This window comes from Carassius carassius, chromosome 40 (genome assembly GCF_963082965.1).
Source record: "Carassius carassius chromosome 40, fCarCar2.1, whole genome shotgun sequence".
Lineage (NCBI taxonomy): Eukaryota > Metazoa > Chordata > Actinopteri > Cypriniformes > Cyprinidae > Carassius > Carassius carassius.
In genome coordinates this window covers 8,587,328-8,611,148 of record NC_081794.1, presented here as the reverse complement: position 1 = coordinate 8,611,148, position 23,821 = coordinate 8,587,328, and the positions used below count along the sequence as shown (strand labels likewise).

At 39.4% G+C, this 23,821-nt stretch overlaps 1 protein-coding gene across 2 annotated transcripts in view; it reads right to left on the bottom strand.

Annotated features, from left to right (window-relative positions):
- The window catches only part of grid1b (glutamate receptor, ionotropic, delta 1b), a 483,532-nt gene that overhangs the window by 106,377 nt on the left and 353,334 nt on the right, over positions 1–23,821 (bottom strand). For both annotated transcript variants that reach the window (XM_059531953.1, XM_059531954.1), the window contains exon 5: positions 6,162–6,215. In XM_059531953.1, coding sequence (XP_059387936.1) covers positions 6,162–6,215 — 54 coding nt within the window. The remainder of the gene's footprint in view (positions 1–6,161; positions 6,216–23,821) is intronic.

Sequence of the window (23,821 nt, the reverse complement as noted above, 5' to 3'; positions counted from 1 at the left end):
GAGAGCAAGAGGTACCAGTCAGGTAAGAAAATCTAAAGTTTTTCTTGTGTTAAGTCAAAGTCTTTAATTTCTCTTAGAGTTTCTGTTTTGGGGTGCTTTTGTTTTGCAGTCTAGTATTGTGTAATCGGTTTACTGCACCATTAATAGATGATTTTGAGCGGTTGGGAGATGTGAAAGCGCACGACTCTCTGTAAGGTATTGACTTGAGTATATATAACGTTATATATATATATATATATATATATATATATATATATATATATATACTTGGGCTGAAACAATTAGTCGACATTATCAACAACGTCGACAATAAAAAAAAAATTGTCGGCAAATGTTTTTGAGTAACGTTAGTTGTTTGATCTCGTATGCTTAATGTGAAAGCCTCCAATAATGCAGTTTGACCAGTGTGGCGCTGTAGCGCAAGATTGTAATACACTCTCCTGATTCAATTCAAAAGAAGAAGATAGCAGCCCTACTTGGTCAGTTTGAGCAAACTGAACCGATCCGAACCTTGGATGAGTATGTAAATATATACTGCACGCCTTGCTCTCAATAACTGCATAAACACAACAAAAACTGACCGTGATGTAAAAGCAGCTCTTAAGAACATATTTGATTACAGCGATGTGGATGTTTGCACGAACTCTGAGGTTCTCCAGCCACTCCAGTAAAGAAATGTCCAGTCACGTTTATTTATATAACAGTCCTTATGCAATAGATAGCTTTTCAATATTAAACATGAAAATACAGAGTCAGTGTCGCTAGAATTATAACTTGATTTCCTGTTATAAAGCAGCTCTCCAGTGTGGAGCTAGCTAATCATACATTTATAATTGTGGGAAATATTTCATTAAAGTTTTAGTTCTGCGCTAGATCAAACCAAACTGTTTTAAATATCATAACCCAATAAGGTATTTTAAGAGAGATTGTATTTATTAGTAAAATGTTTATCCAAAAATAAAACGTCCTATCACTTACCTTTACTTTTATTATACATATGGCTTACAATAAGAGATGTTAAGAGGCAGAATGATTTGTCATTCAGCTACTTCCTCCTATAGCTAATCAAATGGCGAATAGGAGTTTATCTCTTTTCTCATTTTGTGTGCAAAATATATTTATTTGTATGAATTAATTGTATACTAGTAATACATAATGACTTTCAAAAGCGGAAGTAATTCCCTTTATTTGTTAGAATATGTATATTTTAACTAATTGCAAAACGCTAAATAATAAATAAATGTCTAACCATGAAATGTCGACCGAGTTTCGAGACACCTGGGTCAGCACAGTGTTTGCATATATTCAACAAATTCCATTAATGTTATCAAAACACAATTTGGTTTTGTGGAACCACTGTCCATAATTGACTTAAGTAAGTTTAAAGAGTAATTTTTTTGAGTGTACGGGGAGATTATGTAAACCAAGGTCCGGGCTTTGGCAAAATGTTTAATATTTGAAAATAAAATTTGAAACGACATAAAATCTAATAAAAATCAGATAAGCTGTGTTCTATGAATGTGCAAGACTTCTGGTTTATCAGCCATCAAGGGGAATAACGTGCACTGGAAGTGTTCCTACTGGCAGAGAATCATATTCTCTGCCAGTAGGGCTTGGTTGACTCAGACCCAAACCTTGACCTAATCACACTTGTTTGGAAGTTTCTAGTAATTCTAGAAAGCCAGCTGCTTTCAATTAAAAGTAGCTTAACTGGTAGCTAAATGTCACTTGATGACATCATAAATAATAATAATAATAATAATAATAATAATAATTTATGCATTTCGCAGATGCTTTTATCCAAAGCGACTTACAGTGCATTCAGGCTATACATTTTTTACCAGTATGTGTAACATCATACTGGCAAATTGATCTGAAGATGAATATAGATCAGTTGGCAAGATGGGAACTTGGATAAGGTTTGTCCAAGAAGTTGCTATATTTGTCCCTAAAATTTTCATAGTCTCAAAAGGGTTGGGAAAGTCACTAAATCAAGCTACAAAATTGCTAAATTGGCAACACTGGCAGAGCTGTGGTCCCGCACACACCTGTGGCCCTAAAAACACCAGGGGCTGTATTCACATTAAAGCTCATAACTCGCCAATTCAGGAGAAAATCGTTAAAATAATAGGCATGTCAATCCTACATTTAGGACTCCTAAATTTTTGCTCTAAGAGTATTTATATTACTTCAAATAAGTTTGCTATCTCTTGAGCAGTAAAACCATTTAGAAGAAGCATCTTTAGTGCCTCTATTGTGAAGTCGTACGTGGGACGGCCAGGGCCGGGGGGCCCGATCGGACAATTTCCTGCTTGAACACACTACACAACCTCACGCATATTAGGTAAAACTACTGGGTCCCACTTTATTTTAAGTGTCCCTAATTACTGTGTACTTACATAGTAACTAGATGTGTACATAGTATGTAACCAAACACATTGGTGCATAGTATCTACAGCTCCAATGTTTGTGTAACTACACATATGTAACAACCCACTGAATGGTCTGTGCCAGTACAAATGTGTAACAGGACATTGGTAACAATACTTTTTGGTAATGAAATGACAAATTTGTAACGAAAGTGTTACACTCATATTACATTTAATCATGTAATTACTCCGATGTTACACAGCAGCTGCCAGTGAGTTAGGCTTTACATATAAATTGTGGTTGGTGTCCAGAATGTTACACTTTATATTAAGTGGACAGTTCCTGAGGAGTCACCATGTTAGTACACTGGTATTACAATGGTGCAACTTGAGATCCAACTCCTCCCACTTTACATATCCCTAAACATACCCATCTCCACCCCCTGAAACAAATGGTTCCAATTACTCTTATACATACTGTTGTTACAAAATGTAGTTAAATATGTTCTGTTAAACATTTGTACTTACACAAACCATCCTGAGGGATGTTAGATATGTATAGTTACAGAAATATTACAGCTGTAGATACTATGTACCAATGTGTACTTACACTGTGGTTACATACCACATACACATTTAGTTACTATGCAAGTACACAGGTATCAGGGATACTTAACATAAAGTAGGACCAACTACGGGATTGATATCAGAGTTTGTGACAGCTGCAAAGTGCCCTAGTGAATCTAAAATAGATTCAACTCGATGCAAAATGAAATCGTCATCATCCAATATGTTTGACAGATAGTTTAATTCTGCTGCTATATTGGTCATAACCGACATTTTCCAGTGTAATTCAGTCCCGCCCACTGTTTAACATATAATTTGCATGCAGGTTAACTTTGAAAATGAAAATTAAAACTGTGAAATAAGAGACAATAAAACAAAAAAAATAAACTTAGTAGCTTAGGCTTTGTATAAAATGTATTTGCATTTTCTTGTTCACGTTTGCGCTTTCCATTTCAATATTGACCGCCTTGCCCCAAGATTACAGTGAAAATGAACTGTCAAATCACCAACCGCATTTTATTTTTCAATTTGACAGGGATGATGTATTGTCACAGCAAAATTTGAAATGAAAATGAAATCTTTTCATTTAATTTTCAATTATGGGACATTTTTCATTTATTTTTCTATAATGAAATGGGTAATCTGGTTTTAATTTTCACTTTTATTATTAAATTGATTTCTTTAAATATGCATTTAATTATTTGTATGCATTTGTAAAGGTTTAAATTATTTATACAAAAAAAAAAGGATTTATATGAATTGGTAGCTAATCCAAAATAAAGTAATATTGGTCACTAGGAGATTGTGATGAATGGGATTAATAAATGTAAAGTAATTTACACTTGTGGAAACGTGGAATAATGATCATCAAGCTCAGAAAGTATATCATAAAGGTAAAACATGTTAATGTTATGACCATTCTGGCCAGTAGAGATGTCTGGTTCATGAACAATTTGTTATTTTAAACCAATTCTTGTCAGTAAACAGGGTGAAATCAGTTGGACTGAATTATTTAAAACTGTATCCCGAGTCAGCACTGATCCACAAGCCACTCCATAAATTAACTTCCTAAACCAACTGAGCTCTATATCTATAACTCAAAAGGACTAATAAAAAGTTAGTAACAAGTGACTAAAGCCCATCAATATCCATCAGCCATTCAATTGCTCTGCTGTGTTTGAGTATACACACACAACGGCAGTTACAACTGTAAAGTAACTGCTGAACTAATTTAGGTTAACTAGATTATGCTTTGGTATCCCATTAAGTAATTAGAAACATCATTTATTTTTATTTTATTTATTTTTATTATTATTATTATTTGTTTTTTTTTTTAATCATGAATAGCTTATTGAAAAATCCCCAAACCAAAAAGTAAGTTAAGGCATAAGGTAGTGTATCATTAAAACTCCATGTTCAGTGCAAACACTACTCTTCGGCTAATGAGAAAAAATATGTCTACTTTAGACAGGTGAGTGATAGTTTGTTAAGGAGGATTATGACACATTTTGTTCTTGGCTCCAAACTAAATATAAAATTCATTTCTCTGTTTTCACTTTTTAATGTGAACTACTATCATTGCAGAACAATAGAAGAGATTAGGTAATTAAGGAAATTAATTATTTGAAGTTTCAGTCTCACTGTTTGTCAGATGAGTGGCAATGGGAAAGAACTTACTCCTTATTCAAATTCAAATTCAGACATTAATATTTAACATCAACATGTGGTGCTTTACAGCATGTTTAACAGGAAGGCATCATCAAAATCTGGGCCTTCCACAACTCACAGGTTGACTTACTGAAATTTCAATCACATTTGATCAATTCAACTCAATCTGCCTTTGTGTAATTTGCTTTTAACATGCATCAAAAATGAGTGTTGAATGTTTTTGTGCTGGCTATAATGGCTGCAATACGTGGGAACGGTTCTCCCCAGGAGGGGCAATCTGCTGTATTACAAGCCTCTGTTTATGTCATTACGAACACAGCATTTTAAACCGGCCTTTTCTCAGTAGGTTGAATAAAATTGCATAATTTCATCATCCTTATTATGCTGATTTTATCCACCACTGTTTCTAAGTCATACTAACCTCTTCCTACACTTATTTTATTTGTTTGCCTTTATGTCCAGGTGTCCATTATTCATGGTACTGCTTTAATGATCATATACTGATTATGCAATCAACTATACAACACAATAAACAATCACATTGATTTACCACAGATTCATGCAAACATGATAGCATTCACAAAAACAATGTACTAATGTGGTCTACAATGACTACTACTTTTTGACAATTACAAAAATACACACCATAAAATGGTTAACATTATAATAAAACTGTTATAATGCTGTTTTCTCTTGACAATACATGACAAAATATCTTACCTCAACACATTTAATGGATGGCTATGTTCTTTAATTTTGTCATGTCATCTGATTAGCAGCATTTGTGACATTAAATAAATTGAAACAGTTTTTAAGTTAATGTATCTAATTTCGTGTCTTCTGGAAATTAGTCATGTTGAATATGTATTTACATTCATGGTGTTATTGTTCAATAGTTTCATGGGTTAGACAATACATTTTATGCATCTTTGCTATTCCTTAATTTCTACAGGATAATTGAATTAAATCATGAATTTGATTTCATATTACTGTTATGACATATATTGAAATAAAATATGGGAAACTAAATACGACAGCTAATTTTGACAGCTGTTATTAAACCATTTATTTATTTATTTATTTTAACAATACATATTCTGAATTGACCTATATTATAGTTTCAATATTTGGCCACTAATTATGATTATAGTTGGTTACAGTGATAACAAAAGTTCCCATTTCTGCCAGGAATGCAAAATCCTTTCCTTTTTATTTTGTTAAGCTGCTGAAAGGTGTCAAGTACAAATAAGTATTAAGCCTGCCAGAACCCAATAACATTAAACTTGCATCTGTTGAAACAGTTACAACCTAGTACTCAGAACCAATTGTAGAGATTGGAAATTGTTTCATGCAAATTTAGTTTGACACATATTTTTGTGGGTGCCTGATTTGCATAATCCAAACAGTATGTTTGCATATTGTAGTAAATTTCAAGATGACATGAGCAGAAATAATCTATTGCTGCATGCAAACACAAATGACATAAAAAAATTAAGACCGCAATAGAGTGCAATTAATAGAAGAATGCAGATGAGCATAAATAAGATCTTTCCTTACCTCATTCACAAACACCCAGTGACTATCTTTAGAGGCCAGGTTAGTCTCCACAGCCTATAGAGACACAAACATAAAATAAATCAATGTGAGCTTGTGGCAGAAGTAAATGATCAACCTGACATTAAAAAGATGGCTTGAAGAAAGATGAGAGAAAAAGCTTTTATATATGTTGGATGGACAAAATAAACAATTCTGGACCTAATAATGTTTAACTTTAGGCTGGTCACTGTGCAAAAGAGTATATATATATATATCTAAAGAGTAGCGGTTGCAGGATGGCCATGAATGGTTTATTTATTACACAAATTTAATCAAATATTATTTATTTGAGATTAATTAAACTTTTAATTTTTTAATGTTTAATTCATCATAACCATAAACTACAGATTTGCATGACTTAATTTAGTGTGATACAAGATTTATCAAAACGTTATACTCATCAGATAAATCTAACTTTAGATAAATGCTGTAGTTAGACCCTTTTTTAGCACTGCCTTGCAATGACTGTAATTATCCAAGTAAAATGTTGTGCTGCTTTTTGTTTTGTAGAGCATATGAATATACATTAATGTTTGACTGCGATTATGTAATGCATTGTGCTTTCTCACAATAAAGGCTGTTGTGTTGCTTCAATTTGACTTTAAAATGCAGACAGTTGTCTTGTCTTTATCACATTTTTCTTTGTATATTTAGCATGTATGAGAGCAAAGAATATATTACTTTCAATTAAAGTCACCATGGAACAGGCAGCCTGTCAAATATCATCTTCAGTTAAGAAACAAAGTGATGTCAAGGTACAGAGTGTTTATCAACAAAGTACATTCATTGTCTATAGCATGGCTTAGTGCTATCTAAAAGCATTGAACATCATAGTATCAGGCAAAAGAGGTGAAACCATGTACAGTTAAAGTGCAATGTGTGCAACAAGAAAATATAAACAAAACAACTAAATGTGAGCTGCACAATAAGGAAAATACACAAAAACTTGATGCATGATGATCTGGGATTACCCAGGCTTGAAAGTGATTATAAGACATTATTCAAATGAAAGAGTACACATTTCATCATAATTCAAGCAAGTGCATTACATATTTGGAACTTTATATTATAAAAGGTAAATAATATATAATCAAGGTAATGAGAAAGTTGTAAATTTAGTTTAAGGTAGAATAAAAAAAGTGCATTAGACTTTTAGTCTATCAGTCCTGAGCAACCACATTAATTTTTGTAGGTCAACCCGAATTGGAGGTCATTAAACTGTTATGTAGCCTTAGAAGCCTGTCCAAATTTAGTTTCAGGAGGTACCTTCGGACACAAACACTGCCTTAGAAGTAGTTGGCTTTATTTTATGTATTTTAGAAAAATTGATATCGTTTATTAACATTTTAGTGTATTGCTAGGTACATTTAGCATATTCCTAGTCATTGTTAACTAGCTGCAAGTATGAATTCACATGCTCAAGGATATTGTTAGCACAATGTTACTATGTGTTAGTATGTTGCTGGGGACTGTTAATTACTAATGTTTATCAAGCATTGTTACCACATTGCTGGCATGTTTTACCATGTTCCGAGTCATTGTTACCATGTTGTTAACATTCTATCATGTTGCTAGGCATAGCTATAATGCTGCTAACATGCATGGATGTTGCATGAATGTTTTCTGACACAATTTGCTAGAATGTGTGTGTATGTTGTAGTTATGTTTTAGCATGTTCTTAATATATTAAACATGCTTAATATGCTAGGAATTTCTCACAGTTTGCTATGCATTTCTTGTATGATTTAGCATGTAGACAACTGCAGGATCTGAAATCAAATACTTCCCTACAACATAGTATGCAAAAAATAGTATGTCAAAAGATTAGCATGTCTAAATTCACAGTATTTGGAAAAATAGTAGGCAAGTACTCGGAAGACCTGCTACAGGTACTTCCACCCACATTCTGAAATGTGCATGCGATGGACTCTTAACTTTCCCATGAGGCCACAGGAGAGGATTTATGAATGGCACTGAAGAGAGCAACTTTATGCTAGTAGGTCACATGACAGTTACAGCATGGTTAATGTAGTAAACTAAGTTCAAATTGCATTACCTATATTCATATACAGCATATTTTTAAAGTGAGTTCAAATTTAAATGTAGTACCTACTCAGTATGGGATTTTGGGTGCTCATATTGTAACATATTGAGGCTAGGTAGTTTTAGAAATTGTTTAAATTGTTAAAATTTGTGTGTATTGTGTTGTATACAATATGCACACAAATTAAGCATAATCTAAATTATTACATTTATAAAATGTTTATATTTAATGTTAATTTCTGTCCAATAAGATATTTTACACTGTCATGAAGTCTGCAGGAGTACAGTACCAGTTGGATCTCCAACTAATTTATGTGAGAAGATAAAAGTATGCTTTTAAATGTGTATAGTAAGAATTATATAAAAAAAAAGTGTCATGTTGAGTTTACTTAATTTTATTATGTCAAGGGTTTGCACAAAATAAATTTATCTAAATCCAAGTTGAAACACAAGTTGAGTGTACTTATATTTTATAAATTGGTTGTACTTATATTTTATAAATTGAGGTTATTCATCTCTTTCAATAATTTCAAATTATATTCATAATTTTAGCCAAACTATTTTGAGTAGAATTTACAAAAATTATGTGCAACCAGATCAATTTAATCATTTAATTTCTACATACTAAAATTAATTTTAATATTCTTTTTAATCTCTTATGGTTTCTTTCATTAAGATTCAGAGAAATAAAGCAAACCCAATATTTTCTACTCTAACTTTATTTTTCTGATCCAAGAGATAGATTTTTGCTCTGCCAAAAAAGAGTGCCAGTAATTTAACTCAGTAGTCACCATTTCTCAGAGACCTCAATCCATGATACACCATACACAATGACGGTAGCAATCAATGAATAGTGTATTAGTATGAATGGGTCATTTTGAGTAGAAAATGAACTCCAGGTGTCACAAAAAAGTATGTTACTAAACCTAACATCAAAAGCAACCATAAAAATGTGTAAATACAACTCAAAAACAGTGAAAAAACATTTTTAATGATTCATGTCCCAGTGCATGATGGGAAATATGGGATCATAACTTTGATATTTACTTAAAGAATCTTTGTAAACATAACAAACTGTTCCAAGTAAAATATACTTATGAGTTCCAAACTTAATTTCTACAAGCTTAAATTGAGTACTTACATAGAATTTGCTTATTTTTATTTTTTATTTTAAACTCTTGTCTTAACTAAATAAAGTGCTTCATTCTGAATAAAGTGCTTCATTGTTTTTTTCTGAGGAAATCCAAATCTCAAATCCTGAACCACATCACATCTTTTTGGGGTGAATTATGTCTTATTCCTCTCATCATGAAGCAAACAGTAACATAAAATAAAACAGTCTGGCTGCGGTGTCTTCTGTTGTGTGGGCGTATTCAAGCCGCGCGCTGCAGTGAAACATTAAAATCTGAATAGCGTGTTCAGCGCAACGGCGTTAGAAGATAATGAAGGGAGACATGAAAAACGGACATCGCGTTGTTTTCATATGGATTACTTTATCACATAATATTTGTTTTCGGCAGCACTTGTTTAGTTTAAAAGTAGATATGTCAGTCTTTCTATAGATATATCTCTCATGTCTCTTCGTTGAGTTACAGTTCATTTTAATGATGCATGTCTAAATGAAGATCAGCACAGACAGAGGCTGCAGACAGCACACCTTGTTTGTTATCTTTATTTTATAAGTGCCAAAGTTTTGTTGTTATTATGTCTGAATACAAAAAAAGTAGACCCTTTACAGATTCGATTGATGTATTGCTCTTATCTGTACGATCAAAACTGAAAGTGTAATTTAAGTTCTTTTCAGGGCTATCAGGAGAAAATGCCTCATAACGCGTATATGTGTTAATCGACTTCAGAGGGTCAATTTAGAAATTACTTTTGTTTTTATGTAGTATTAACTTCACCACACAATCATTTTTATCAGTGAACAAGCCGCCACTACTAGCACTAACTTACCTTACCCACCACCCAAAAAACTGCTCTAGAACAAATAATTAAGAAGATTAAAGATTACTTGTCCAAAACAATTTAGATCTCATGTCTAAACATTATAAGGCTAATTCCCGAAGGACTTGCTGTGGTAAAGCTAACGTTAGACGGGAATAGCTGATGCAGCCTGGAGCTAACGTCAACATCTACGAAAGCACTTAAGACATTTTTTTTTTAAATAGGTGCTATCTTTATAAATAGATGCCGTATTAATTTGATAAAACAACATTTTAATCCAAAAATATTTTTAAAATACAGTTAGAAACATGAAAAGTAATATTTGCGTTATTTGTGTGTGCGCGGAATATGTGACCATTGCTTGCTGTGGAATTTATCCCAAAAACTCGTTCTGAACTAGAGCATATTATATTCTTTATAGAGCGAAAATAACTATTCACTGTAATAAATTGTGCTCTATCACATGAAATATTAGTAACCGTGAACACTGAATGATGACATTTCCGGGACTGGAATGAAAAGGTCTTCAGTTCCCACCATGAAACTGACTGGAAACTCCCTTTGGTGCCCATGAAACTGTGCATTTCTGTGCATGCGCACAGAATCAACTTAATATTTTCAAACTGAATTTAATTAATTCACATGGCTTGGATTTAAAAAACATGTAATTCTTATAAAACCAATTCATATTTATTAAGATCAAAACCGAAATTTAAATGGATTTAACTAGAAAAATGTAATTTTGCTTAATTTAATTGGGGCCATAATCATTTTTTTTCAGTGTAGGATTCCCCTTAAAGGCACAATATGTAAGATTTTTTTTTATTCAAATATCAAAAACCACTAGAACAGTAGTATATACTTTGCTGACTTGTGTACTTACATTATCTCAAATGTTTCGAAGAATGTTTAAATCCAGAGAATGTTTAAAACAGAGAACTAGTGACATGGACCATGTCTATAATTTCACTGTGTCGCCTGCCAGTGATGTCATAACCCATCAATTTCCAATTTTGTTTGGTAGAAAACATTTGGAAACACCAAAGACGCTTTAAATGTTGTGTGTTTTTATAGACCGGTGACGACCGCACAGAGTAGCATTTTAACAGAACTTTTCAAATGTATCTAGTATGATAAAACAGAGCTTATTCCCCACACATATGCACGACTGCAAGGAGTGGATGCGGTCGACTGTGGCATAATAAAAGCTCTGCCACTTTCGAACCGTGTGTCAGGCTCGTTCAGCGGCCTCGTTCCGCTTCGACATCTTTCAGCTTTACCCTGTTTCATTGTACTACATTAATAAACCATTAAAGGTGCCACAGAATGCAAAAACAGTTGTTTGGCCCTAGTGTGTGGAAACAAACAGCCTATAATGGTAAAAATCCACTCAAAAAAATCATAAACAGTCTCTCTACACAAGCAGTTCCAGACTATGATGACATAGGCGTTTAAAAAAGCCCTGCTCGTTTGTGACACTCTATGCACTACAGACTAATTTTGTGTAGATTTCACAGTTATGTCACTAACAGCGGCGCGCGCATTGTGGTGGCAAAAACACATGTTAACAAGCGGAGTGAAATGGGAAAAATCCATGAAATAAGAGATAAAATGGTTTGTTGTGCCTTTGGATGTCAGAATCAGAATGCAAAATATTTTCATAGAATACTGTCTTCAAAAACGCCATTTGAAGCTAAACGCAGACGTTTCCTGCTATGATTACTCTACTTTTAAAGCATAAATTTGACTTAAACAATTACATAATACATCTACATAATATTCACATATTCAGTTCAATGGGAACATTTAAATTTGTATTAAAGATACCTATTTTGTCTCAATTCGTATTTCAGACTTTATAACTCGATTTAACTCAACAATAGCGAGTTTGATCATCCTGAGGAGGAAAAATGCCAGAAGTGTGGGATATAAAATCAAAAGACAAGAGACAATGACGAGTTGATTTTTTTTTTTTATCACAATTATAAGATATATTTTGAAATATTAAAATGTTAATACTGCTGCAACTGCCAGACAAAAAAAATAAATAATAATAATAAATAAATAAATAAATATGACAGCTGTGAATAAATGAGATAAACAGAGTGGACAGGAGAGAAACAATCATCAAAAAATGCTTGCGCTTGCAGCACACACTTCTTATCAGAAAAGTTTCAATAAAGTATTGTCTTTTGTTGTTATAGGCACGTCTAAAGATTTCTTATGCATCTCACTGCTATGTCATGTATGAACCAATGTCTGTGTGCATGTGTGTAAAACAACAAACTGACGATTCATATGCTTACTCATATGTAATTGTATTTGACATTACATTGTTATGAGTAATTGTGGCTGTAAAAATAGTTGACTGCTGAAATTTAAATCTTCATAACTGGATAGACACGGTGAGTTTGTCTTTACTATAAATGTTAGATGTGAGTCACTCAACCAAAGGGAATCCTGTCAGATCTTCTATCCTTTGAGTAAAAGTGTGTGCGGGTTGGCCAATCTGGTTTCATCCATTAAAGTTAACCTTTACAAATAAACAATTGCAGTCCGGGACAGTGAATTAAATTATAAATGCAGATCAAATCTGAATTTCTCTAGTTATTGTAAAAAAACAAATCAAGCTAACAGGTCAGGGAGATCTTTCTGCCACCACCTAAGCTCTGCCCACAGAAAAATGTCACAATGTTTACTAACAGAAAAAGGGTCTTTTAGCATATACACAGCCCTGAGTGAGAAGCTGTGGACCACCGTTACTGTTCTCTTGCTGTAGCTGCTGGAGGTACAATGTCAGCGCCAAAGAGGTATTAAAAGTGTTGTGTGTTGGGATGCACCAACGAACATAGGTGTTTTCAAAAACCACTGAGGACACGGTGGTTAAATTAAATTTTCGAAGGAAATGTACCCCCCCCACCCCCCCCCCCCCCACCCCAAAAAAGGAAGGTCCAATACTTTGTGCTAACATTTTACACCAGACGTCCTCACAAATGAGGGTCAGTTCAGTGCTGGAGTTATGCAAAGATTGCTTCTGAAAGAGGGATCAATTCCAATGCTTTGTGCGCAAACGTCCAGACTCCAGACAAAGTAAGACATCACGCATCATATCTTGTTTTCCAAAAAAGCTTTGTGGCTCTCTGTAAAGCTACAGCTATTAAAGTGATGTGACATACAGCCAAGTATGGTGACCCATACCCAGAATTTGTGCTCTGCATTTAACCAATCCAAAGTGCACACCCACACCATGAACACACAACCGGAGCAGTGGGCAGCCATTTATGCTGTAGCACCCAGGGAGCAGTTGGGGGTTTGGTGCCTTGCTTAAGGACACCTCAGTCATGGTATTGCTGGTCCAAGACTCAAACTCTCTAACCACTAGGCTGCCTGTTTGCACTAATGCTGCCTTCACATGCTACCAGAATGATCGTGACTAAGAAAGTGGTAGTTAAAAATTGCATTTTGAAGCAATGTGTGAGGTCAGTAACACGGTCACCATAACACCGGTATACCCGCGAGCATGAGCTCCTGAAGCTCCCCACTCTTCTGAGAAGGGAGCCAGATTGTCACAACAAAACCCTACCGTGGACATGAAAAGCAACCTGTGGCAACAGTTTAATGTAGCCCAATTCTATAGGAAAACCGTGGACGTGGCAACACTGGAAGGGAGGCGGGGGCACCAGCTCATTATCATTTAAAGGGGACATAGACATAAACAGAGCATTTTGGCTCATATCCTAAAAGTGCCAATTTCAAGAAGCTATAAAAAATCATTTGTGGGGTATTTTTTAGATAAAGTTACACTTACACACTCTGGGGACGTCAGAGAACAATTTAATATATTGTATCAATGCATTCTATGGCACCTTTAAATAATCTATGAACATGTTTTCTGCCTGAGTCCCATCGGATTGCATTGAACGTAAGGATCAAGACGACAACTCCCATGATTCAACACTCAATCACAACGTCATCAAACTATGCTACCTGGTCTTTGTTTATTTTGAATATGCGCCCTCCAGCAGCGTAAAATGCGAATTGTGCCTTTAACTAGGATATACCTAATTTTTTCTAACTTTTATAATCAGATGACTATACTATATTATACAAACTAGTACTCAGTGGCAGTCAATCTTATTTGCAAAAAACCTTTCTATTATTTTCATGTATAATCTTAATTTACACTAATCCACAATGATGCACAATTATGTCTCACTTATAACCTAAGGTCTTGTTTAAAGAAAAAAAAAATCTTTTGGCCACCACTATTCTCTCCATGTCCTTCAATTTCTGTTCATTACATGCTGACATAATAAGCCTGACCTTCTGCTCAAATGTCAAGCAAATATTAAAAATGCATTTGACAGTGGAATATGGAGGAGGACTTTCATGGTTTAGTCTAATTAAAAAAAAAAAAAAAGAAGGAATATTAATCTTATGTAAAACAAGCCCTCTGATCCTTTGTGAGTCACAATGTGAGATAGGATGTACAACTTGTGCAGAGATTTGGAATTATTAATTAAACTTTGCCTATTTGAACAGCCCAACGTTACATTTAGTTTAATATTTTAATTTAATTTGCTTTACCAGTGTATGATAGCAATATATGATAAAGGAACAGAAACAAAAAAATATATATATACTTTGGGTTTTGCTTCTGCATTTTGGTCAATTTAAGCTGATTTAACACTTGAGCAGTTGAGCTGATTTATCTACTTCAAATAAAACAAATAATAATATTAATAAATCAGTTTATTGTGATGCATTTCTGTTACATAACTGCTAAATACTTCACTGATGGTTCCGATGTTTTCGAAAAGGCCACTGGAGGATTGTTGGAACATCAATAAAACAAAACAACTTTTTTTTCTCTCTTTCCCTACAAGGCCAAATGAATGCATAAAACAAAAGAGAAAAAAGCTGTTTTGAAAGGAACTACTTTAACTACAAAGAAAGACAGTATTCATACAGGTTTCAGAACTCAGTGACACACACAGACAGCTTCTAGCTTCTTTGTTAACTTGCAGTACACAAACTATAATATAACCTTGTATCTGGAAATATTTCCCCCCTTTTTCAACAGTTATGAACCAAATCAACCATCTCCAAATTCACATTTCAAACTTTTATTTGAAGTTTTTCAGTATTTCAAAATGTATTGTATTATACACTATACAATACTATTTAGTTATCATTATGTACTATACTATACTATACTATACTATACTATACTATACTATACTATACTACACTACACTATACTATACTATTCTATACTATACTATACTATACTATACTATACTATACTATATTTATAGTATTATAGTACATCAATTATATTCAATAATATTATTGAGTGTAAGATTTAAAATGTAGTATATATATATATCTATATATATCTATATATATGTATGTATATATATATATATATATATATATATATACATATATATATATATATATATACATATATATATATATATATATATATATATATATATATATATATATATATATATCTGTCTCTCTCTGTCTCTCTCTCTCTCTCTCTCTCTCTCTATATATATATATATATATATATATATATATAGAGAGAGAGAGAGAGAGACAGAGAGAGAGACAGAGAGAGAGAGAGAGAGAGAGAGAGATGTCCAGTGAGCAGTGAATTCAGTTTACAAAGTAAAGAAAATCATGCACTCGGGTAAAAGTGTTCTGAGGTCATTACATAGTATTGTGCAAAGAACCATGTGAAATAAGTCTTTATTAATTGATAATCTACCTCTGTAATTATAAAATGGTTGTAAAATGCTATCAATTTTATATACATATCCGGCATGATGCAGAAGGGCGTTGATGACAATGTGGACGCACCTCCACACCGAGGTCTTAATTAGGCCGTAGCCCTCTCCCACGACCTCGATGAAGCTCTCTGTAGCAAAAAAATAAATAAATAAATAAAATAAAAAGCAGCTGGACTTCAGGGCTTCAAGCAAAATTCCGCCGCATAATTCTGAGTCGTAGCTGGGCGCCACGGACAGACGCCGAATGGCACCGCCGGTGTGTGTACACTCATAGCGAATAAGGTGTTAGAATTTTAAATACGTGGCGCAACGCGACGCGGCGCTGCGCTTCTCGTCCGGTGTGCGACCCCCTTTACCTTGGCAAGTACAGGTCTAGGAAGGTCCAGCAGCTCCATAATGAGCTGTCTTGGGAGGCGATTTATTTTTAATATAGCCACGTCAGGCAAAATATCAAAAGGGCTAAAGTTTTGCAGAATAAAAAAAATTTACATAGACTAAACGGCTCCGCGTCCGGCTCCGCGTCAGGCTCCGCGTCCGGCTCCGTGTCTGGCTCCATCTTTGATTCAATACAAGGACATGTTGGATCGCTGCCATAGTTGGTCGCTTACCGGACACCACCATGCTTACCCATTTATAGATCTTAGCCATTTAGAGCCAAATTGTTTGCCAGATTTTATTTATCAAAAGTGATTGCCAATTCGCTTTAATTACATTACGAAATAGCCTAGGCTAATTACCACCATATTAGTTCTGATACCACGTAAAGTCAACTTCATAAATAGGCCTGAATCCATTGCGAACATAATTTATTATGAGTCTTAAAATGTCCATAACATAAAATCATTGTTGAGCCACAACATTGTCAACATACCATAGTTTGACTTGTACTGTGCTGCGCTGATTTCTAAAGACTGCTGCACAGTGGCGGCGACTAGCGTCTTGAGCTCAAACAACGCTAAGAGAGAGCTTACGAATGGTCCAGACCAACCTTACGAAAGTGTGACTTACAGAAGATATACTTAGTGTATGAACCCCCATAGACTCCTTCAAACACCCTCCAGACCAACAAAGTCTTCTTGAGTTCAACAAGTTACCTCACACCTCTTCAATCTCTGGAGGTCCTTTATTTTTTCTAGCTAGATGAAGGTGGGTAGTGTTTAAATTAATCATATTGTGTATTATTAGATATAAAGCATGTAAAGCCTGAGGTTGTGTATTTCAATATATATAACCATCTTCACAGTAACACGTGACACACTCCTGAAATACACCCACACAATCGAGTCCGTGTTTTATGGGTACATTCCATAGACATAATACTGTACAGACTGTATTTGCTATTATCTTACCATAAACCTGTGTGGTTAATTAGGGTTGAATCTAAACTCTGCAGGGCTCTAAACCACTTTCCAACACATCTGCCTTTCAAGATGCATGTGCAAATTAGCCTGATCCTTGACGCGATCGCAGGCAGCAGTGCAAAGTTGATTCTGTGCTTACTTGATCTAATTGATGTTTTTTTTTCTTCTTTTTTTTTCTTATGTTGTAGATTTAAGTAGCAAATGAGAATCGCTAAAATGAATACATTCATTTTGAGACAAATGTCTTCTTATCGATTTTCAGTTTCAGTTTTAAAAATAATTAAAGCAACAGTTTTAAATAATGAAAGAATGTAAAAGTATGGTATTTGGGCTAAAAAGCACCTAGTGTTGGGGCTGAAGGTACAGTATGGCTTACTTTTTCCTTTTTTGACATGTTATGGTTAGATTCAGTTGGTAGATATCATATATTATATTGGGTGTCCATCTTAGAGATAATCCCCATGTTTAGAATGAAATGTCTCGGTTACATAGTAACCCTCATTCCCTGAAGGAGTGAACGGAGACGCCACATCGGTGACCGACGCAAAATGGGATATAGCTTCGATAGACCAATCTACTTTGAGTGTAAACTAAATGAGCCAATGCACATTGGCATGCAATTATTGCATCCTGCTGCCGCTGATCACAGTGTGAGTATAATCAGGCAGCAGGTGCAATGCATAACAGGTTTTCGCTGAGGAGCCGAGCCAGAGACCCGGCAGCTAAGCAGCGGTACAGCAACCATGGCGACGGGACTTGGCGTCTCCATTCCCCCTTTTTCAGGGAACGAGGGTTACCATACGTAACCAAGACATTGCAGAAGCCCCATCCTTCCCGAAGGAGGTCTCGGGAGCAAATACACATATAGCATCCGTTTAGGTGTATATGGAGAAATTTGAGGTGATTAAACCCCTCCTGAGAAGGCAGAAGTCTGCCGGGGAAACACAGGCTCTAAGGCTATACTGTGTACTATACACATACGAGTACCGCTTAGGTCTCAATATGGAACCCAGCCTTCCATGGTTCTCACGGATTCATTATGAGGCCTTGGCGCCGAACATTCTGTCGCGTCCAGCTCCCTAGGTTGATAGAGGATCTCAACAAGGTCTATAGTACGGACACTCTGGAGAAGTTTAAGCAAGCCAACACTAACCGGGGCCTCTCAGTGCCACTACCCATTTGAGGTGAGAACACAGGATACCAGCTCTACACGAAGGCTATAGAACCTAGCGAACATGTTAGGAGTCGCCCAGCCCGCAGCTCTACAAATGTCTGTCAGCGAGGTGCCACGAGTCAGCGCCCAAGAGGATGCAACACTTCTAGTTGAGTGAGCTCGCAACCTGAATAGGCAGGGGCACACGCTGTGCCTGATAAGCCAGGGTTATGGCATCCACAATCCAGTGGGCCATCCTCTGCTTAGAGATGGCACTCCCCTTCTGCTGGCCTCCGTAACAGACAAAGAGCTGGTCTTAGGTCCTGAAGCTTTGTGTCCAGTCTACGTAGCATCTCAATGCTCGGCCGGGACAGAGCAAAGCCAGGGCTGGGTCTGCCTCCTCCAGTGGCAGTGCTTGCAGGTTAACCACTTGGTCTTTGAAGGGTGTAGTGGGAACCTTGGGCACGTAGCCATGCCGGGGCCTCAGGATTACCTGGGAGTCAGCCGGCCCAAACTCTAGGCATGAATTGTTGACCGAAAATGCATGCAGGTCCACTGCCCTCTTGATGGAGGACAGTGCAAGCAGGAGCAGAGTTTTCAATGAAAGAAACTTTAGCTCAACTAAATGCAAAGGCTCGAATGGGCCCTGCAGTAGTGATTTAAGCACTAGAGTCAGGTCCCAAGAGGGGGGTCGGGAAGGATTTAACCTCCTGGCCCCTCTAAGGAACCTGACGATGAGGTCATGCTTACCTAAAGACTTCCCATTCATGGGGTCATGGTACGCAGAAATAGCGGCAACCTGGACTTTAAGGGTGGAGGGAGACAGCCTTCGCTCCATCCCTTGCTGCAGAAAGGAAAGCACAACCGCAATCAGGCATATACGGGGAGCACTAGATCAGGGAACCAGGTCCGAGAGGGCCAATACGATGCCACTAGCAAGACTTGCTCCTCATCCTCCCGGACTTTGCACAGTGTCTGCTATGAGCCAGTGTGGCCATGCCGAGAGTTTCCTCGGTCCAAACGAGGGGGTGGTGGGTGAGTTGTGACATGCGCCGGGAGTGCAGAGCACATTGTCGGTGGATGTACGCAATGGTCGCTGTGTTGCCCATTCGGACCAGCATATGCTTGCCTCGTAAGTGACCTTTGAGATGGTTCAAGGCAAGGTGCACTGCTAACAACTCTAGGCAATTGATGTGTCACTGCAGCTGCAGGCCCGTCTAAACCCCTGAAACTGCATGCCCATTGTACGTGAACCCCCAGCCGGTGGTGAAAGCATCCGTGTAAACCACAACATGCCTGGAGAAACCCCTGCTCAGAGAAACACAAGATCTGACCACAGGGTGAGGGTTGGACAACAGGGTTTGGACCCGGTGTGTGCCGCGCTTCCATGCCCACCTCAGTTCTGTGAGTTGCTCCACTGGATCAGAGGTGCAAGAGGAATAATGGTCCACAGAGGGTTGGTTCCCTGCGAGGTTTGCCACCACTGTAATCCTCAAAACACCCGCGCTACTATCGGAAGTGGTTCTCGTCTGTCAGCTGCCAGAACGAGCCCCAGATCATGGCAGCGGCAACGGGACTCCGCCCCCCCCCCCCCCCCCGAAGGTAGCAGAGCCTGGTTCGCAGCTCCGAGATGGTCATCTTCCTGCAGTGAGAACATGACTCATCCACGAAAGCCACCTCAGTGTGCTCGACGCCCAGACACGTGAGGCAGCGATCTTGACCATCAACCGTTGCCAGGTAACGACTGTACCCAGAAATGCACAGGTGAAACGGCATCCTTATAAGGACGATCCGTCGTCTTTATAAAGACGTACCTGTGAAGCTCTTTTAGAGAAATTTGCTCTTTAGGAAATGCTCTTTTAGTGTTGTGGTGCACAGGGGAATTGGCCGCTTGCAACACGACAGGGGGTAGAGCAGCAAGTGCACAACCCACTCGACACAGGAACGACCATCGCTGAAGCGCTGTCTCGCCAACACGAAGCTTCCGAGAGCGTGCTGAACTCGTAGTCGCCCTGCGACACACACTCGTAAAAGAGCTCGCGTCTTTTTTAAGATGCCTTCCTGCGGCTCGTCAGAGCCCCACTCAGCGAGGGAGACCGGTACGTCATCTGTGTCTCCTGCCTGGGTGAAGATCATGCAGCGCTCGCTCGCTGACGGCGGATGCCCCCACTGCGAGCTGTTGCCATGGTGACTCTGAGGACTCGCCTGGCCTCTTTCTCTGAGCCTGCATTCTCCGCTGCGCTGAGGCGCCGTAAAAGCATCGCTTCCAGCGGATTCCGGAACCGTCTTCAGCTCAACCGACCTCGCCGGTTCGCCCTGCTTCACCGGCCCCCCCTGCATCGCTTCCCGGTGGGCAGCGCCCACAGGAAGTCGATCTCAGGGCCGCGTCGGGGGAAGAGGACACGCGCTCTCTGCTAGCTTCGGGCAGTGAGGGCTGGGCGAGCTCCGAGGATATCGCGCCTTCTGCTCAGAAGCCCAGCAGACGAGCTGACATCGAGAAGGAGCCGGGGCGAATGCTCGTGTTGGCCGCGATGAGTCTCGGCCGCGAGTGGTTTGCACCAGCGCCCCCCCCCTCTCGTTCCCGGCTGGATGGTATTTCCCTTTCAGATGAGCGTACTTCTCAAAGCCCGCCTCATTTCTTCCTGAGCTTCACGAAGAGGTGGCGAAGGCTTGGAACGCTCCATATTCAGCACGAACTCGTTCGTCTGTCTCACTAGCATTCTCCACACTGATGATGCTAAAAACAGGAACTACCACTCACTTCCGCCGGTGGAACAGGCGATAGCGACGCACCTTTGTCCGCCCTCTGCTGGACGGCGGCAAAAGCGGTGTTGCCATCTAAAGCCTCCTGTGTGACGCTGCGTCGGCACTACTAATGATGGCTGCTTCATCGAAGCGCAGGTGTACGAGTTCCGTTTCAGTTCCAGGAATTGTGACTGTCTCAGCGTTTTTCTGCAATGCGCAAGCCTGCACAGTTGCCCGCTTGCCTGCACACAAAAGCCGTTATCACAACAGCTTCAGCAACGCAGCTCGAGACCCCCGTTCTCGCTCTAATGGCCGTCGCCCCGCGCCGCGGGGACTGCGGCAGAGGATTACGGTGAGGCCGGGAGCCCCGAAGCCATCCTGGGAAAGCCATCTACGCATGCTGCATGACGCTGCGTCGGCACTACACACGATGGCTGCTTCATCGAAGCGCCGGTGTACGAGTTCCGCTGCGGCCGGGCTCTCACCTAAGCGCGCCGCTGTTTCAGTTTCCAGAGATTATGACTGTTTCAGCATTGTTTGCAATGCGCAAGCCTGTACGGTTGCCCGCTTGCCTGCACACGAAAACCGTTATCACGGCTACCCAGATATTTCCCGAAAAAGGTGTAATTTCTGGTGTCCCGGCCACGGCCGATGGTGCTATAAATGTAGTGACGATGCCCACTGCTCAGTGCCCATCTCCGCATATAAGCACAGCCCTTCACACAGGGCTCGCGCCTATAAAAGCGACTCAAGTCGATCACGCGCACTACATAGTAGACGTGCCCACTCCTCAGTGCCCACAATCACTATGTCACACGCGTCATGTGGTTTCTGTAAAAACGAAACCCGTGCACGTTCGTCCGGCCACGGCCGATGGTGCTATAAATGTAGTGACGATGCCCACTCCTCAGTGCCCATCTCCACATGTAAGCACAGCCCTGCACACAGGGCCTGCGCCCATAATGTCGACTCAAGTCGGTCGCGCACACTGCATAGTAAACGTGCCCACCCCTCAGTGCCCACAATTACTATGTCACAAGCGTCATGTGGTTTCTGTAAAAACGAAACCCGTGCATGCTCGTCCGGCCACTGCCGATGGTGCTATAAATGCAGTGACGATGCCCACTACCCAGTGCCCATCTCCACATGTAAGCACAGCCCTGCACACAGGGCTAGCGCACATAAGATCGACACAGATCGGTCGAGCGCGCCGCATAGTAAACGTGCCCACTTCCCAGTGCCCACATACACTATGTCACATACGGCGCGGGGCTTCTGTAAAAACGAGGCCCGTGCACGTACATTCTGCACAGGCAGACAGCGAGTTGAAAGTGGTAAAAGTGCACACATGCAGCCCACGGTTACTCGCAGATATATCGAGTCCCACGGGACCCGCTCAGCCTCCCTCCAGTCGGTTAAGCGCCGGAACGGGGTCGAGGAAGAGCGATCTGCCCGCTGTGATCAGCGCGCTCCCCGCCTCAGATGCGCAGCACACTCGAGCGCCGCCGTTGCCCAGTCAACAGAGCGCGTTTCGCATGCAGCCCTTAGCCATTCATGCAGATGCATGGTCAGTGCTTCCAGGGGTTTCGGATTGGGTGCTAGGCATTATAAAGAGAGGCTACTCGCTACAGTTTTCTCGACGCCCACCGTGCTTTTCAGCGCGCGTCGAAACTACGGTCAAAACAGAAGTAGCACACATACTTCGGGCCGAAATATCAAAACTGTTGAGCAAAGGGGCTGTAGAGCCTGTGTCTCAAAGCGAGGGGGGGCTGTACAGCAGATACTTTCTGGTGCCCAAGAGAGACGGGGGTCTCCGGCCCATACTGGATCTAAGACAGCTGAACAGGCATTGATGAAACGCAGTTTCAAAATGCTCACGACCAGGAAGCTCCTCGCGCAGATTCGCAGAGGGGACTGGTTCATGTCAATAGATCTGAAGGACGCGTATTTTCAAATACAGATAGCGTCAAACCACAGGCGATATTTGAGATTCGCCTTCGAGGGCCAGGCATACCAGTTTGCAGTCCTGCCATTCGGCTTGTCCGTAGCTCCTCGTACGTTTACGAGGTGCATGGATGCAGCGCTCGCTCCTCTTAGACTCAGAGGCATACGAGTGCTGAATTATTTGGACGACTGGCTGGTTCTGGCCCGATCATGAGCGGAGCTCATGGACCACAGAGCCGTTTTACTCGATCACCTCGAGAAGCTCGGCCTCAGTGTCAATTGGGTGAAGAGTTCGCTGAACCCCAGTCAGACGATCCTGTTTCTGGGTATAGTTCTGAACTCGTTTTCCATGACGGCGCGGCTGTCACCACAGCGCGCGATGGGCATTCAGCGTGCAGCGAGTTCTTTCCGCTGTGGCGCGACTGTGTCGCTCAAACACTGTCAAAAGATGCTGGGTTTCATGGCCTCAGCATCTCCGGTTCTGCGGCTGGGCCTGCTCCGCATGCGCCCCCTGCAGTTCTGGCTGAAGGCTCGGGTGCCGCGCAGAGCGTGGGCGTCTGGCCGGCTGCATTTCAAGGTCGATCAGAGCTGTGTTGCGGCTCTAGCACCTTGGACAGCGAACGGCTG